Genomic DNA, 15,263 nt, shown 5'->3' with positions numbered 1-15,263 from the left:
ATAAAAACCGAGCTAAGTTTGGCCATGGCCTCTTGAGAGGAAACATTCACAGGCCAGACCAGATGCTTGAGCAGATACTAATAAGCCTCTCTTCCTAGTTTGCAAAAATGAGTGGTCTACGGGGATGACTCTCTGCAGAGGGTCTCCAAGTAGTGGGTGGGGAGGAGCGGGGGCGGGGTGGAGGGAAGAGGAGGTGTAAGGCATCTGTTGGCTAGAAGAAAGGATCCCAACCCACTGTTGTTGAGCCCACTGAGGCCCACCTTGCCAGCCACCTCTGCCTTCAACCCATCTTAGTCTGTGCGTGTGGTGGAGGGGAAGCTGGGGAGGAAGAGATGGAACCTTGTGCTTTGCAACAGCATCCCAACTGACCACAGTTACTGACCCCAATGGGAGGGGTGGGGTCAGGGGAGGAGACATCAGCTTAAAGTGAGGAAGCGGAATGAGGCTGGGAATTTCAAAGCATCAGAAAGAGCCTTGGGTCTTTCCTTGCCAGTTTCTGCTGACTCTCTCCTTGTTGAGAGGAGGATGGGGAAGGAAGTGCCGCTGGGGAAGGGGGTGGGGGTGGAGGGAACGTCACCAGGCAGGGGTGCATTGATTTGTTGAAGAAGGCAGCATATGAGGCCTGGCAGTGGGACAGTCAGAGAAAACCAGTTTTTGTTGTTGTTGTTGTTTTGTTTTTTTAACATGCTACATCACTGTTGAAAACAAACAAAAAAAGTTTCAAAAATAATATATAATATATATATATATTTATATAATGAAAAGCTATCGACTAGCAGCAATGATTCTAAAGTTATCTTAGCACCAAGACCATGGGGGTGGGGGAAGGGGCCTGTGGCGGGCGGAGGGGCTGGCAGGACAGGAAGGGGAGTGACATGTTCAGTGTTGATGACGTTTCCACTACGGTTCTCAACGGTGGCATGAGGCCTCGGATAGAAGACAAACCAAGAAGGAAGGAAGCCACCACAGTTTTATAACGTCTAAGCCAAGCAGGTTGGGGACACTGGGGCCTTGCCTGTGGCCCAATCACACCATTCTTTGCCCACCCTCTGCCAGCTGAGAGGGGTGGCTCCCTAACTGACCATGGACAGTGCAGATCTTCCTCCCTCCCCCACGCGTGACCTGCACCCACGACACTGGATCTCCGCATATCAAATATGCATAAACCAGGTATGGAAACACGAACAGAAGTTTTTAACAGCTCACGCACATATTTTTAAAAACTCCCTTGCGAGGTATACTGGTAGTTAAATGAACAAAAGAGCATTGATCTGACTCCTCTAGCTTAAACCACTACTTGCCCCAGGGAGTAGGCAAGTGGCTATTTCTAAAGCTTATATCTTGGTTGTGTGTGTGTGTGTGTGTGTGTGTGTGTGTGTGTAGGCTGATGCCTCGAGAGTCCTACTTTATCCCTTGTTGATTCCCTTCTTTTAGGACATCTCTACCCTGTTCAAAAACGGAAGCATTCACAGGCATTGACACACCGCCAGTTTCCCACACCTTCCTGCCAGCCTGCAGGGCTGGTTATCAGCCTGTTGCAGATGAAGGACTGAATGTCTAGAGACTCTCATTTGAGTTACACATAATCCAGGGCACAACTTGCATTGATATCTCCTGCCGCTGAACTACAGCAGGCATTTCTCGATTATTAAAGGGGGGAAAAATACCCCCAACACATTATATGATTTTAAAGACAGAGTATAAATAATCCCTGTAAATCAAATATGTATTTTCCATTTTACTTGCTTTTTGCCCCCAATCACTGCCCTTTGGGGTCTGTATTTCTTGGCTCTTCATTTCTCCAACAGCCCTGGATCTGAATAGAATTACATTATGTTATCCCACACCATGTAAAAACAGGAATGCAAAAAGCTCACTCCCTCTCCGTTTCCCAGAATTTCAAGCTCGGTTATTCAGGCGATTTTGCCTTCAGTATAACAGGTAAATATCTTGAGGATCCAGAGGTTTGGAAGGGGTGAATCAACAACCCAAAGACGGAGAGACGGCAGAGGAGGGGAGTAGTGGGTGTCACAGTTTGACTGACACTTATGTTCCTAAGACAGTGAAGGAATGTTTGTGAGGAAATGAATAAAAATCCCTCAAGGTAAAGTCAGGCGGGAGAGAGAGAGAAAGTCAGACAGCCTGATCCAGATATGCATGCCACCCTATCCAAAATCAGAGATTGGATGCAGCCGGACCAGCATGTCAACGAAGAGGCGGAGGAATCCCCGTCATAAAACCAAACAAGAACAGGAAAGGCAAGGACACAAACCCCAACCCAAGCCCCTCAAGCCCCGGACAAAAACATGAACAAAATGAGCTACCTAAAGGTGATGACAGAGACCCGTCATTTTAGCTTATGCTGTTGGTTGACCATTAGGTGGGAACACGTGTGGTCCCAGCACATGCTTCCGTGAATGAAAATGAGTTGCCAAGTATGTTGCAGCTGCCAAATTTTGTAGACAAGAGTCAGTTTCTGACATTATTCCTTTCTGAAAGCTCCCAGTAGCTTCTGGTGGATGTGTCACCTTGGTTTTTAAAAATTTTCAGTGTGGGTTTTTATATATATATAATATAATATATTTATATAATATATCAAAGCTTATGAGTATAGATTAAAAAAATATTCAACAGCTTAGTGAATTCTGTGACGCCTGCTCCCTAAATGTCTGGGTAAAACTCTGCCCCGTGGTCCACGGTCTGCAGCAGGGGCTTCTGTTCCAGCGCAGACATCCTGCTGAGGACCTCGGCGGACAGTGAGTAACTATTGCCAGACTTCTCCTCAAACCAGCTGTCCAGGGCTCGCTTGGCATCGAAGTTGGCAATGGGCGGGCCATTTACCGCGATTGTCAGCAGGTCACTGAGCTGCTCCAGGGTCAGACGGGAGCGGTGGTTTTTGCGAACTCGCTGCAGGGCACTGCGGCCCTTCTCGCAGCAAGCGGTGGAAGTGGGGAGGACCTTGAGGACCTGGATGATCTTGTTCAAGAGCGGAAACCTCTGTTTGTACTTGCAAATGTGGCCGATCAGGTCTTTGAAGCCATTTTTGGTATAGTAATCAGCCTTGAGTTCTCGCCACTCCATCAATAGACTCCCCCGGGGGTCCAGCCCTTCCCTACAGACATCCCGGGAAAAAGTTGGGATGGCCTCCAGGTGATCAAATATCTGAACCATATCCTCCTTGCCGTAGCTCATGAGCTCCTCGCTGTTCCGGGGCCAGGTGGCCAGGTCGAACACCTGGCAGGCCTTCACGAAGATCCGGCTGCGGGAATCAAACCTCTGAGCCAGGATCACTTGGGTCTTCTGGCAGATCTTCTCCCTGATGGACTGGAACTTGGCTTCGGCCACCCTGAGGTTCTTCATCGCGATCCCATTGAAGCTCTCACGGAAGTTCTCCTCGAACTCCTGCAGGTATTCCCCCGGGGAATCGGCCAGGCGGCTGATCTCCTGGATGGCCTCCTCAATCTTATCATCCACTTGGGAGACCAGGAGGTACTCGCCCTGGAAGATGTAGGCCAGGCGTGAAAGCACAGCGATCACATCCAGAAGGAAGTAGATGAGCTTGACGGACTGGTAGTCCATGAGGAACTGCAGCAGGGCGAGCGCGATGGCCGAGGCGTCTGCCCGTTGGGTCTGGCTGCTGACGTCCTTGAGGTGGGCCACCACCTCCAGGTAGTCCTTGATGAGGGCGTTGAGGACGTTCTGCTCACCGATGATCCACCTCACGGCCCGGATGTCCCCCAGGAACTCCGTCTCCTCACAGAGGGTGGAGGCCGTGGACCGCAGCTCACACATGAGGCGCGGCGAGTACCGGTAGAAACTCAGCAGCTGCTTCAGATTGTTCTCCAGCTCCTCCAGGCAGGGGAGCTCCTTCCCACTGATGGCATCCAGGATTTCCAGGTGGGGCCGGTGCACCATGAAAGGGAGGCACAGCAGCCAGGGCAGCGTCTTGCGGATCGTCATGAACATGCTGGCGCGCAGGCTGGCTGTGATGTTGGCCCCATCTATGCCCAAGCCAACGGTTGGCTTCTCATCCTGCAACCGGATGCCCAGGGCAGAAAAGGCTCGATCGAGAGCCTGGAGATAGCTCTCTGTGCTAGAGAACCCCAGTTCCTGCAGGGATAAGAACTCCGTGGCCGGGGGCCCATCACTGCTGGTGTATTGGACATAGACGGCCACCGTGTCAGCCAGCAGGTCATCGCTCTGCCCATCCAGGATGATGCTGAGGCAAGGTGACTGGCGGATGCGCTCCACCAGGTCTTCCCGCAGAGCCCGGGCGATGTGATGAATGAGGATCTGGCAGTCTCCCTCGTTCATGTACTGATCCACCACCTTGAGCTCACACTTCCTCAGCAGCTCGGCCAGGGGCCGGAAGTCCAGGTAGGGCCTGCCCTCGAGGGCCAGGTGGTAGGCAGTGTTGAAGAGCAGGGTCATGTTGCGGCACATCTCCTCGGTCTTCTCGGGGTGCATGCGGAGCTTGTACAGCTGCAGGCACTTCTTGTGCAGGTTGCTCTGGCTGTGCAGCTTGATGGTGTGGATCTTGAACTGCTTGGAGCCGATGATGAAGGCCGAGGTGCGGGAGGACTGCACCGTGTACTGGCGGCACACGTGGCACCACATCTCGTTGAGGGTCGGGGAGTACCGCAGGAACCAGAACTTCTTGAGCCACTCCTGCTTAAAGCGCCGGATTCGGCGCCCGGCGCCGGATGACATCTTGGAGGGCTCATCGGTGGCCGTCATCATATCGTTGGAGACGGATTCATCCGCCGAGTCGACCTCCTGGTCATCGTCCTCCATGATGGCGGGGCCGGAGACCATGCTCTCTGAGGCTGGAAGACAAATGGGAAAGAAGTATTTACACCTAGAGGGAAAAACAGAGGTTTCTAAAATGAATGGGAAACGCTGCCTGAAAGGTCGGCGCTGCCCTGTGTGAAACATAAGCCGGTTCCTAAGACCGACTGAATCCCAGCCTCGAATTTATTTATAAGCACTGCTCTTATCCACTTGTGACTTTTCCTCTTTGTGGATTATCCACAGCCACCACCTCGCCCCAGGCTGCCTGCCCTCGCCGTCCACTAGTGGGCGCTCCGGGCACTTCGATGCTCAGCATCAACGGACCAGCACCACCAGGAGAGGAGAGAAAATCCCAGGGAGGAGCCAGCACCTCAAACATCCCCAAGTCAAAGAGCGAGAACATGGGACTTGGTTGTCCCATCGCTTACGTGGTCAGGGGACATTCGCTGCCCTTGATCGGAGGCAGCTTTGGCATGGCTCCAGGTAATGTGAGGATCCGAACACAGTTTAGTTAAGATGCATGCTTTGAATATCTGAAACACCCCATTCTGAGCTAAGTAAGGGATGTGGTTGAAATCGGAAGTGCCATGTAAGTCTTCTAACTCAGCTGCAGATGTGTACTGAAAACCCTTCCTCATCGTCAGCCAGCTCTAGGAGATCCAGTCAGCTGCAGGAAAAGGCAGAGGCCTGCAGCCGAACCCCCGAATCCCAGTCTTTCTCAGACTCTAGGCAGGAAGATGGCAGAAGAGCAATTTGAGAAGAGAAAAACGAGGCTGTGTTCCTGGACTGGGTCTGGGAAGACTGGGGGCCCTTCCTGACAGGACACCCTGCTTGGGACTGGGTTGAGAGAAAGATTAGGTTTAGAAGTTGGGCTTTGAGGTCAGACACCACTAGGACCATCATACAAAGGCAATAGGTCAAGAACACAGCACACACCCCTTCTACAGCGGAACTTCCTTTATTGACAAGGAGAATACAGGGCAAGACATGAAGCACCCACTGGAGCTGCAACGCAGCCTGTTGCAGGCAAGCACCTGGGGGCACGGGCTGCGGCCAGGGCTCACCTTCACGTCACGTGCCTCAGGTCTCCCCACAGGTGGCTCCAGCAGAGAGTGCCAGGCCACCCTCACACTGCCCACTGTGCGCTCTTCCCTCCGACAACATCCACACTGACTTACCTGCAGGATCTGAGAACTCTGGGAGCTCCAGTACCTGTGCTGGCAATACGGGGGGCTCAGGAAGCTTCCCAGACTTAAGCATGTCTAGTTCTGCCTGGAGTTCCCGGACCTTCTTCTTGAGGCGAATACAGTTAGGGCAAAAGGAGGTGGTAGGAAGCTCGTGAGGATCGGACGCTAGGGAGGCCTCGGCGGGACTGTCGGCCTTGAATGACGAAGGCTCCTCTTCTTCATCCTCTAGTGGGCCTGGCTCTGTGGAGGCCCTTTGGGGGGTCTTCCAGTCCCCTTCCTCCTGGGTCCGGCTGATGTTCTGCACACCATGCGACATGGTCATTGCACACCGGCTGTAGGCATCGTCCTGGTATTTGGGGACTTTCCTGATGACCAGCGAGGTGCTCAGTGCCAGCTGGTGGGCTTCTACTTTTGCAGATTCCAGTGAGGCCTCCAACACATCCTTGAAAATGAGGTCAATTTTCTTCTTCTTCGTCTGGGGGTGCACGTCCCCCTCGTCAAAGCCACGCTTGTAGGGACTTTTGCCCTGTCTCAACACGGGTAGGTGAATGGGACCCCTCAGGTCCTCTGGGTCATCCAGAGCCTGCTCAGACTTCTCCCTCTGCAACCGCTTCTCTCCTAGGAAGGAAAACCAGGGTGTGAGGAAGTGGGGAAAAGCCCCGAGGGGAGAAACCAGCAGAAAACAAAGCAGGCCTCCAGTTGGGGAGTTGCTTGACACATCCCTCTGGGTCTGGCCTCAAGGGGCAGGTATGACAAAAAGTGAGAGGTGGATTGCTTGGTGGATCATGGGGTCTGGAGTCATAGGACCCAAGAAAGTGGGAAGAACTCTCTTATAAAGAGACTGTTTCAATGGAGCCTTATGTATATAAACTCTACATGAATAAGTTGAAAGAAAGCTATAGGGGAAGGTAGTTCTTTCGAAGGCACCTGCCATCTTATCACCCTAGAAGATGACATCCTACCCAATCACATGGGCAGGTGGTAACATATCTGAGGCTAAGTGCGTATGGATTCCCCACCCCTCCAGCCATCTCCTTCAGTCCTAGCAATCAGAAGACGGCAGCTTTGACCTGGTAAAAGGTACACACAAAACACAGAGTCCCACTCCTTCCTCCTCCTTCATTTTCTGGAGACAGCCCACTTAGGGCAAAGTCCTCCTCCAGCAACCGTCCTTTCTAATTCTCCCAGTAATAGGAAGACTAAGAACATGTGAGAAAGCACGACCTGAGCTTCTGTGGTTCTCACTGATAACTAAGGCGAGAAGATAACAGAAGACAGGGATACCTATGGTTGCTGTGGGCTCCAGCAAGATAAAGAGCAGCAGCCTCCACCAAGAAAAAGAACACGATGACCATGCTGGCCCAAAGCATTCTCAAAAGATAGCTGTGTTTCCTTACCTGGCAATGCAAAGGACATTTCCTTTTCTATTTCTTTCTATCATGTACATGACTTCCAAAAGCCTTGGTGAGCTCCCCAACAATAAATTATTTTAGCCTGATTCTTTAAAATGGTCGACATAGTTTCATACATTGCTACGGAAGTGCAGACGCTGCCTGGGGGAACAGATTGCTAAGGGGGATCCTTAGGAGGTCCTGACAGCAGCCTGTGGAGCTAGGACATCTCAAAGGCTTCCTAGATCAGGGGCAGGCCCTGGGAGTGTGACTCTGAGGAAAGAGTTGACTTGTAAATATGCTGTAATTAGGCTTCCGATAGCTGCATTTGATACCTGAGGGAAGGACAAGGGACCTCCCTGTGCAATCCAGATGATCCATGCAGTGACCAAGCCTTGGCTTCCCACAGCTGGCATAGGGTGCTGTGCCCTGGCCTATGTATGACTCCAGATTTCCTACAGGTAACGAGTAATGGGTAACATAAGCAAGTAACCTATTCAGGATCCCCCTCTTCTGAATGCTTAGAGAGCGACCTTATTTATCTGCAAAGCTCCTGAAACTCAGGTAGCTCCATGCAGCCAGCATTTCTATAACAGCTGAGGAGTAAAAAGGGCGGAGATGAAGAAAACTTTAAAAAATATATTTGTAACATATTTGTAACATATTTGATCAGAATCTCTAAAAGTCAAGGACTACCCTTTCACCTTCTCACGAACCAATCAGGCAGCAAACAGCTGAGGATGTCTGGAGATCAAGGCTATTTATCACCAGGGACTGCTCATACCTCTCTGCTCAGAGTCAAGGTTATTTAATGTCCTAGGATGAGCAGGAGATCTCTTTGGACTCAAGCCTTCCAGGAAAATCTATGGGTCAAAAAACACCTTTAAGCATTGTGAAATTGATTCTAAAGCCTCTGTAAAACATGGAGGTCACACACCACAAAGTGAATCAATGACTCAAAGTAGATCAAATAACATAAATTCTTTGAATACATGTATTAGATGCATCCTATTCTTAAAAGAGAACCACAAAGGAATAATTTATAATCTCTTCAGGAAGCAACTCCGAGCTCCAATTAATGTCCCTCCTTAATAAGGACTAATAATTCATGCTCTGGCCTTTATCAGGACTCCAGCTTCTAATTACAAAGAAGCCTTCTTCCATGTAAGAACTTTAAATGCCTGAGTATGGGGGATCCCCCTTCCAGAGCAGGACTGGCACACAGATCTAAGATACTGCTACCCATTCCCAGAGTCTGCCAAAGCTACGGGCTACAGAAACACATGTCTAAAGGCCACTGAGCTCCATGACTGTTCCCAAAGGCTTTAGGGCCAAGCCCCCCACTGCTCTGGCCCTGACTCAACGGTGGTTTTCAGTTTCTTTCCTGTTTTCTACTTCTCAGCCTGGCCAGGAAAAGACAGTCCTTCCTCCCATATCTTCACATGTCTTGGTGCATCTCATTTCAAGTCTGTCTGCCACGCTCCTTTGAACCGCTCCCGAAAGCTCACTCCCTTCTCTGAGCATTCCCCTTGGGTCTCAAGGTTCTCTGAGAATGATTCATCTTGAAGTGCTTTGGAGAAGACACTGAGGGAAAAAGAACATTACAAATCCAGAAGAATTCAAGATCAGGGCCCAGGGATGGAACCTGTGTCCTCAGATATGACTTCTCTTGGTTTTCTTTTCTTCTGGTGGTATGACTCTTTTGGACGTTTCTTGGCTGTCTTCATTCATTTCTTCTTTTATCCATTCAACAAAGAGCACCTACGATGCATCAGACGCTTTTACGCAAGGCATCTCCAGGAGTCAAATGGAAACCACGGCAATGTCATCATGGAAACATGCCTTTCCAAGTGAAATCAGCATGTGCCCGGCCCCCAGATCCGAGGAAGACAAGAGATGAGTGTGTCTATTGGGCTTTTCCTCTCACTGCCCATCCAATCACCAAATACCTTTTACCAAGTCAGGCAGCCACTGTGCACTCAACATCCACCATCTGCTTTGTCGTTTTGTTTTTAAAGATAGCTTAATTTCAGTGGGTCACCCCCACTGCCCCCTTTTCATCTTTTCCACTCATATTCCAAATGAAGCTTTATTTCCAAGAAGTGGGTTGGTTGGTCAGGACTATGATACAGTGGGGCTTGCGTTATAGCCTTGGCTCCTGGGACCAAATGGATTCTGGGTCTTTGAATGTGTGGTTTTAGTGCAAAGAAGGTCCCTTGGAAAGAAAGACCTGGAAGCACCAATGTGCCCTGGCCAGGCTGAGGATGAAGGAAAGAAGCAAAGGGCTAGGGGCCAGGGAGTATTTTAAACCCCTTTCGAATGGCTCGTTTAAACAGAGCCTGGATGGACACCTCACTCACCAGGCCACCACCCACATCTAAGGTCACCTTCTACCTCCCTCCGCCTTCTTGTTCTAATAGATATTGTTCTTTCACATCATGCCATTAGGACTTTCAGGAATGAGACCAAGAAGCAAGGAAGAAACTAGTTTTGTCTGGGAGGCCATATAACATTGTAGGTGAGAGCTTAGACCTTGAACTCAGACAGATGTGTCTTAGAAACCAACCTCTGCCCTTCCTAGCCATGGATCCTGGGTGAGTCACTGGATTTACCTGATGCTCACTGTCTACATTTGTAAGATGAAGATAATAATCCACATGGGATCGTTAGTATTAAAAGTCTACTATTGAGGGCACACAGGTCAAGGTAGACATCGCTCTACATGTGTTATGTATATCACCCAGCTAATTCTCTTAGCACAGGTACTTGGCAGGTGCTACTGTTGTCATGATTACAAGTGATACAGCAGAACATCTGCTTAACACATATTAAGTCCTTAGTAAATGTTACCTATTATTGCAGCTGTTTATTATTATTGCAGTGGCAGTTTATAACATCTTTCCATCAATTGGAGGGGGAAAATAGAATCAATTTTGATTAAACTTATGTACTTGGCTTTGGTGACTTGTCTCCCCGTAATACTCTGAAATACCTGTAACAGGGTTTGGGAGCCCATCTCTCAGGGAGCAGAACATGCTGTGGTGGCCAAGTCCCTGCCCAGAGCTGCTGCTCAAACCTGGACCATCTGTTCACCTGAGTCCCTCTGGGTCTCCCCATTGCATTCCTGGCCTCCCTTGGGGCTCAGCAGTGGCTGGTGTGGCCCTCACCTTGAGTGTGGGCACTCACTCACCTCTGGTCAGATTTCGGTGGATGGTTTCCTGGGACATGCTGTGTAGGCGCTTCATATAGTCCTCGCTGTACCAGACCCGAAGCCGCTCCCCAGGCCGGATGTCCCGGCACGCCCGGAAGTAGATGTGCTCGCTGTGCTGGAACGCCAGCAGGTTCTGCTCCCTCTCCTCCCGGGAGATGACCACGTACCTGGGGGCGAGGGGGACAGGTGAGAATGCACGGGCCACACCTTGGCGAGTGCCTGCTGGTGCTGGACACGGTATTCATAGGGGTAGTGGTTAAAAGTCCACAAGCACATGGGCATGTGTGAAAGTCTACAGGGCAAGCTGTTCTGCTGAGGAAGGGAACACCAGCTAGAGCCAGTCCCTTGTCTCAATAGCACTGTTTTGTGTGACCTTGAGCAAGTCTCTAAACCTTTAAGAATCTTTGCTTTCAGAGATTAGAAGAGGCTATCTCCCTGCCTCCCTCCCAGGTTCTGCTAAATATAAGATTCAACACCAGATAAAAGGTGATTGCAAAACTGATAGATCATCTCATCTACTGTCCACTAACTTTTAACCACAGCGGTCCTGACACCCGTAGGCCTCTGATGGTGGTAGGGTCCTTAAACTGTTTTCGGTATTTCAAAGACAAAGTAGAAATAATCCACGTGAAAAGGGTGACCAAGAGATCAATTAATAAATGCTAAAGATCAACATTTTTTAATGTAAGATTCCAATGGGAACAGAAGAAGATAGTAAGTAAAGGCAAGAGAATGGTTAGCAACCACTCGTTAATCTAAATTATTTTAAGGTAAGGAAACTGAGGCTCAGGGAGGCTAAGTGATTTGTCCAAGGTCGCCCAGCTTAAAAAAAAAAAAAAGGGAGATGGAGCTTTAAAATCTTTGGTTTTCCCACTAGAACTCATTGCTCCTGTGCGGACATGGAACGAACCGACTCGGCAATACCCAGATAACCTTTAAAGTTCTGTCAAACCCTCGGAATCTGCTGCCTTCACCCGTTCTCCCAGAAAGGACAATTTTAACAGTCCAAAAGGTGAGATAACATAACATCTGCAGAGAAGGGAAGGCGTACATATCAAAAGGGCAAGACGAAATTATTTGGAATTTCAGGGTTCCGTACTACACAGCATTTAGGAAATTTGAAGTAAAAAAATAAACTATTTTTCCTTATGCTATGATTTGTCTCAAAAGCCAGGGAAGAAATCAAAGTCTGTCGGACTGGGGTAGTCCAAAGAATTATATATGGAGCAGCCTAGGGAAAACAGTAATTCACAGAAAAAAAAAAATCCATATGGATAATGAACACATACATGAAAAGTATTCGGCATCACTAATAAGAAAAGAAACACAAAGTAGCACATTGTGTCATTGGCACAGATTGTTCTTAACGATAATATCTTTATTTGTAAAGGTGGCGAAAAAAGGGTCTCCAAACTCATGGTGGTGAATAAACTGGCACAGCCCCTTGGGAAACAATTGGCAATATAGACTCGAACAAGTATTAGAACACTGTGTTCATAGCAGCATTATTCACAATGGTCAGAAGGTGGAAGCAACCCAAGTATTCATTAATGGATGAATTGGGTAAACAAAACGTGGTATATACATTACAATGGAATATTATTCGGCCATCAAAAGAAGGGAATTCTGATATATGCTACATGAACGAACCTTGAAGACACATACTAAGTGAAATAAACTAGTCATGAAACAAGATACTGTAGGATCCACTCATATGAGGTACTTACTTATATGAACAGGCATATTCATAGAGAGAAAGTAGAGTGGCGGGTGCCGGGGGCTGGGGTACGGGGGGCGGGTAAGGGGGAGTTAGTGTTTAATGGGTGCGGTTTCAGCTGGGGAAGACGAAAAGAGTTCTGGAGAAGGATGGGGGTGACGGTTGCACGACAACGTGAATGTGCTTAGCGCCAATGAACTGTATTTAAATATGGTTAAAATGGTGAATTTTATGTGTATTTTATCACAATTTTGAAAAATTAAAAAAAAAGAGACTAAGATGCGGGCCAAGTACGCGAACTCTGCATACCACCACGCTGCCTGCCCGTATACTGTTTATAATAGTGCAAAAGCAAAAAAATCTCAATAGCTAATATTAGAGAAATGATGTAATAAACCATAATACATTTATACTATGGAATGTTATTCAGCTCTTAAAAAAAATGTTTTCAAAGGCTCTTTTATGATCTGAAAAAATGGTCCCGATATAATGCAGAGTGAGAACAATAGATCTGAAATCTATTTATACTATGGTTCCAAATATGCTTTAAAAACGAGCCTCAATAATCTACTTGAAGGAAATATACCAATGTTTTTATGCCAGTGATTCTCCATTACAGATGGGTCGACTTCTTTGTAATTTTCTGTACTTTCCAAGTTTCCCTTAATAAGCAATTATTACTGTTAGTTCCATTCCCACTCCCCCCCAAAAATGGTAAGATGAACATTGACTACAGGGTGGGGTGGCAGGGGTGGCAGTCACAGCAACCAGGAGCATTGCAAATCTACATTCGTTGGAGCCCCAGGCATAGCACCCCTCACATACATCCTGCCCCTTCTGCTCTGGGCAGCCCCCTGTGCACTACTCGGCTCTGCTCAGCCCTGGAGGAGGTGACCTTACATGGCGACCACTCAAGCTCAGGGGCCAATCCATTGTGGCAACAGGATGTAGCACAGACCCCAGATGGCGGGTGGGAAAAACAAGAAAGATGGAAAAACAAACACTGGCTTTGGCTGCTTCACCCATCTGAGAGAAGCGAGGCATGAGCTCCACCAGGAGGGTGTGGGATGTGCAAGATTTCGGGCATTGCGATGCCCACATCTTTTGTCCACATCTTAGATGCCCACATCTTTGCCCTAACACATCTGTGTTCTCGTCAACATCTGGCAAAAGGGCTGATCTCCCTGAACTGTGAAAACTGTGACCTCTGACACCCAGACATCTATTATTAACAGAATTCAGGGAAAAGGAAAAGAAGATCCCTGGCCCAGATAAGTCTTCCAAATTAATACTTCCCAATCTAAACTCTAGTTTCAGGAGTGTGCCTTTTCTCCATATCTGAGTTGTTTTCTGAACGTGCATAATATTTTCCAGTCCTCGATTTAACATGAGTCTTGGACTTGATATCCAAAATTCATCCACCTTGCAGTCAACATTGAATGGAACTTAGGAAGATCCAAACTTTCCTACCCCCAGATACGGAAGGCAAACCATTCATCTTTTTCCTCACAAGGATCACCTGCATCACAGAACACGAGGAAAGAATATGGTTCTCTTTTTTTAGTTTCTAAACAGCCATCAAGCTCTAAAGACTAGAATTATTTTCCATGGCAACTTTAAAAGAAAAACTGTGAGGAACACGTAACTACCACGGATTTGTCCTACAGAGCAAATTCTAAAATACGTCAGATGGTTTAAAAGGCAATTTCCCTTTCCGCCTCCTGGTGTTTTTCTACCCAATGAGAATCAATATTTAGGAAGAGAACCCCAAATCTTTGTATCCACCACAAAGTAGCTTCAAAGACAGATCAGAATTTGTTCAGCATCTGATTGTATTCGGTTGTTTTGAAACTTGGCATTTGAAACATGATACATATGGCAACTCTCAGTGAATAACATAACAGACCATTCCCCCAAGCAGATGTTTACTATATAATACTTCCAAAGCAAAGTGGAGCCGGCTAATGTCTCAACGCCACCTACTGCACCTTCCATCAGGTACGCCCTTCCGAGTATTTCACAGTAACACTCAATGGCTTGATCCACTCCCAGACCCTTCCGTCTCCGCAGGACAATCCCTTTACGAACCATGCCTGTCCCATTCCATGGCTGCAGGTAAGCAAGAGTCCTCTCTGGCACAGATGGCTTCCAGCTATCTCTTTACTGAGCCTCCAGGTCACTACCTTGTTGGAGAGGTCAGAAGGCGGGTGGAAGATGCCTAGCACAGGCTGTTCTGCAGGATTAGTGCTCATTTGATAGTGTTTCAAATCAGAGCCACAGAGCTGGGGACCTTTGAAGCGATCAAGGGGTGTGTGGTAATGGTGAGGGGTGTGTCATGGACGGAACCTTGCATGACGAGAATGGATTATTTTTATCCTGAACTCTTTGCTAACTTTGGGTACTGGATAGACAGACACAAAAGCAACACTTCTCAGACCTTACCCGCTGTGTTGTATCATGCGCACCATATTTTCTAGCTGGGTCAGGAAATGACTACCACTTCCAATTTGAGAGAAAACAACTCACATGGCATCCATTTTCTTGTAAGGGACAGATGAGGCCCAGGCTTAGGTACTCCTGCTCGGTGGGTATGCCTCCAATGAAAAGGAAGCTGCACCAGTCACAGAGGCAGAAATGGGAAAAGGCTGACCAAGGAAGGGCTAGACTCTGTTCCCACATGCATTTAGATCTCCAGGCTGGGAGGGTCTTTGGGTCATGCAGCACCCAGCCAGCCCTCTGTGAGGCTGGAGGCCTCAGACTCCCAGAAGGGATTCCCTCTCTCAGGCTGAAATTGGCTGCCCATTTATTTCCATCCACTGGCCCCATTTCACCTTCCTGTTTTGACTTGCTAGTCCCACAATCCCCACTGAAGCTAAGAAAAAGAACCTGAAATCTTTTCCATCCAAAGCTGACCAGTCTTTTCATCTCTCTGTCCCCTTTGCATCCAACTTGGCCCCTTCCTCCTC

The 15,263-nt window shown here is 48.3% G+C and overlaps 1 protein-coding gene across 5 annotated transcripts in view; it reads right to left on the bottom strand.

The window, feature by feature from the left end:
* Positions 1–759: 759 nt before the first annotated feature.
* Positions 760–15,263, bottom strand: part of PRDM11 (PR/SET domain 11) — an 82,217-nt gene continuing 67,713 nt past the window's right edge. For 3 of the 5 annotated variants that reach the window (XM_016146811.2, XM_016146812.2, XM_016146809.2), the window contains 3 exons: positions 10,560–10,747; positions 5,970–6,596; positions 760–4,826 (listed from right to left, as the gene is read on the bottom strand). In XM_016146811.2, coding sequence (XP_016002297.2) covers positions 2,662–4,826; positions 5,970–6,596; positions 10,560–10,747 — 2,980 coding nt within the window. In that variant the 3' untranslated portion in view covers positions 760–2,661. The remainder of the gene's footprint in view (positions 4,827–5,969; positions 6,597–10,559; positions 10,748–15,263) is intronic. The other 2 variants (XM_016146810.2, XM_016146814.2) reach the window with 2 other exon arrangements.

The sequence above is a fragment of the Rousettus aegyptiacus genome, unplaced genomic scaffold, assembly GCF_014176215.1.
Source record: "Rousettus aegyptiacus isolate mRouAeg1 unplaced genomic scaffold, mRouAeg1.p scaffold_m13_p_5, whole genome shotgun sequence".
Classification (NCBI taxonomy): Eukaryota; Metazoa; Chordata; class Mammalia; order Chiroptera; family Pteropodidae; genus Rousettus; species Rousettus aegyptiacus.
The sequence above is the reverse complement of the archived record's forward strand: the minus strand, read 5'-3'. Positions and strand labels throughout refer to the sequence as shown.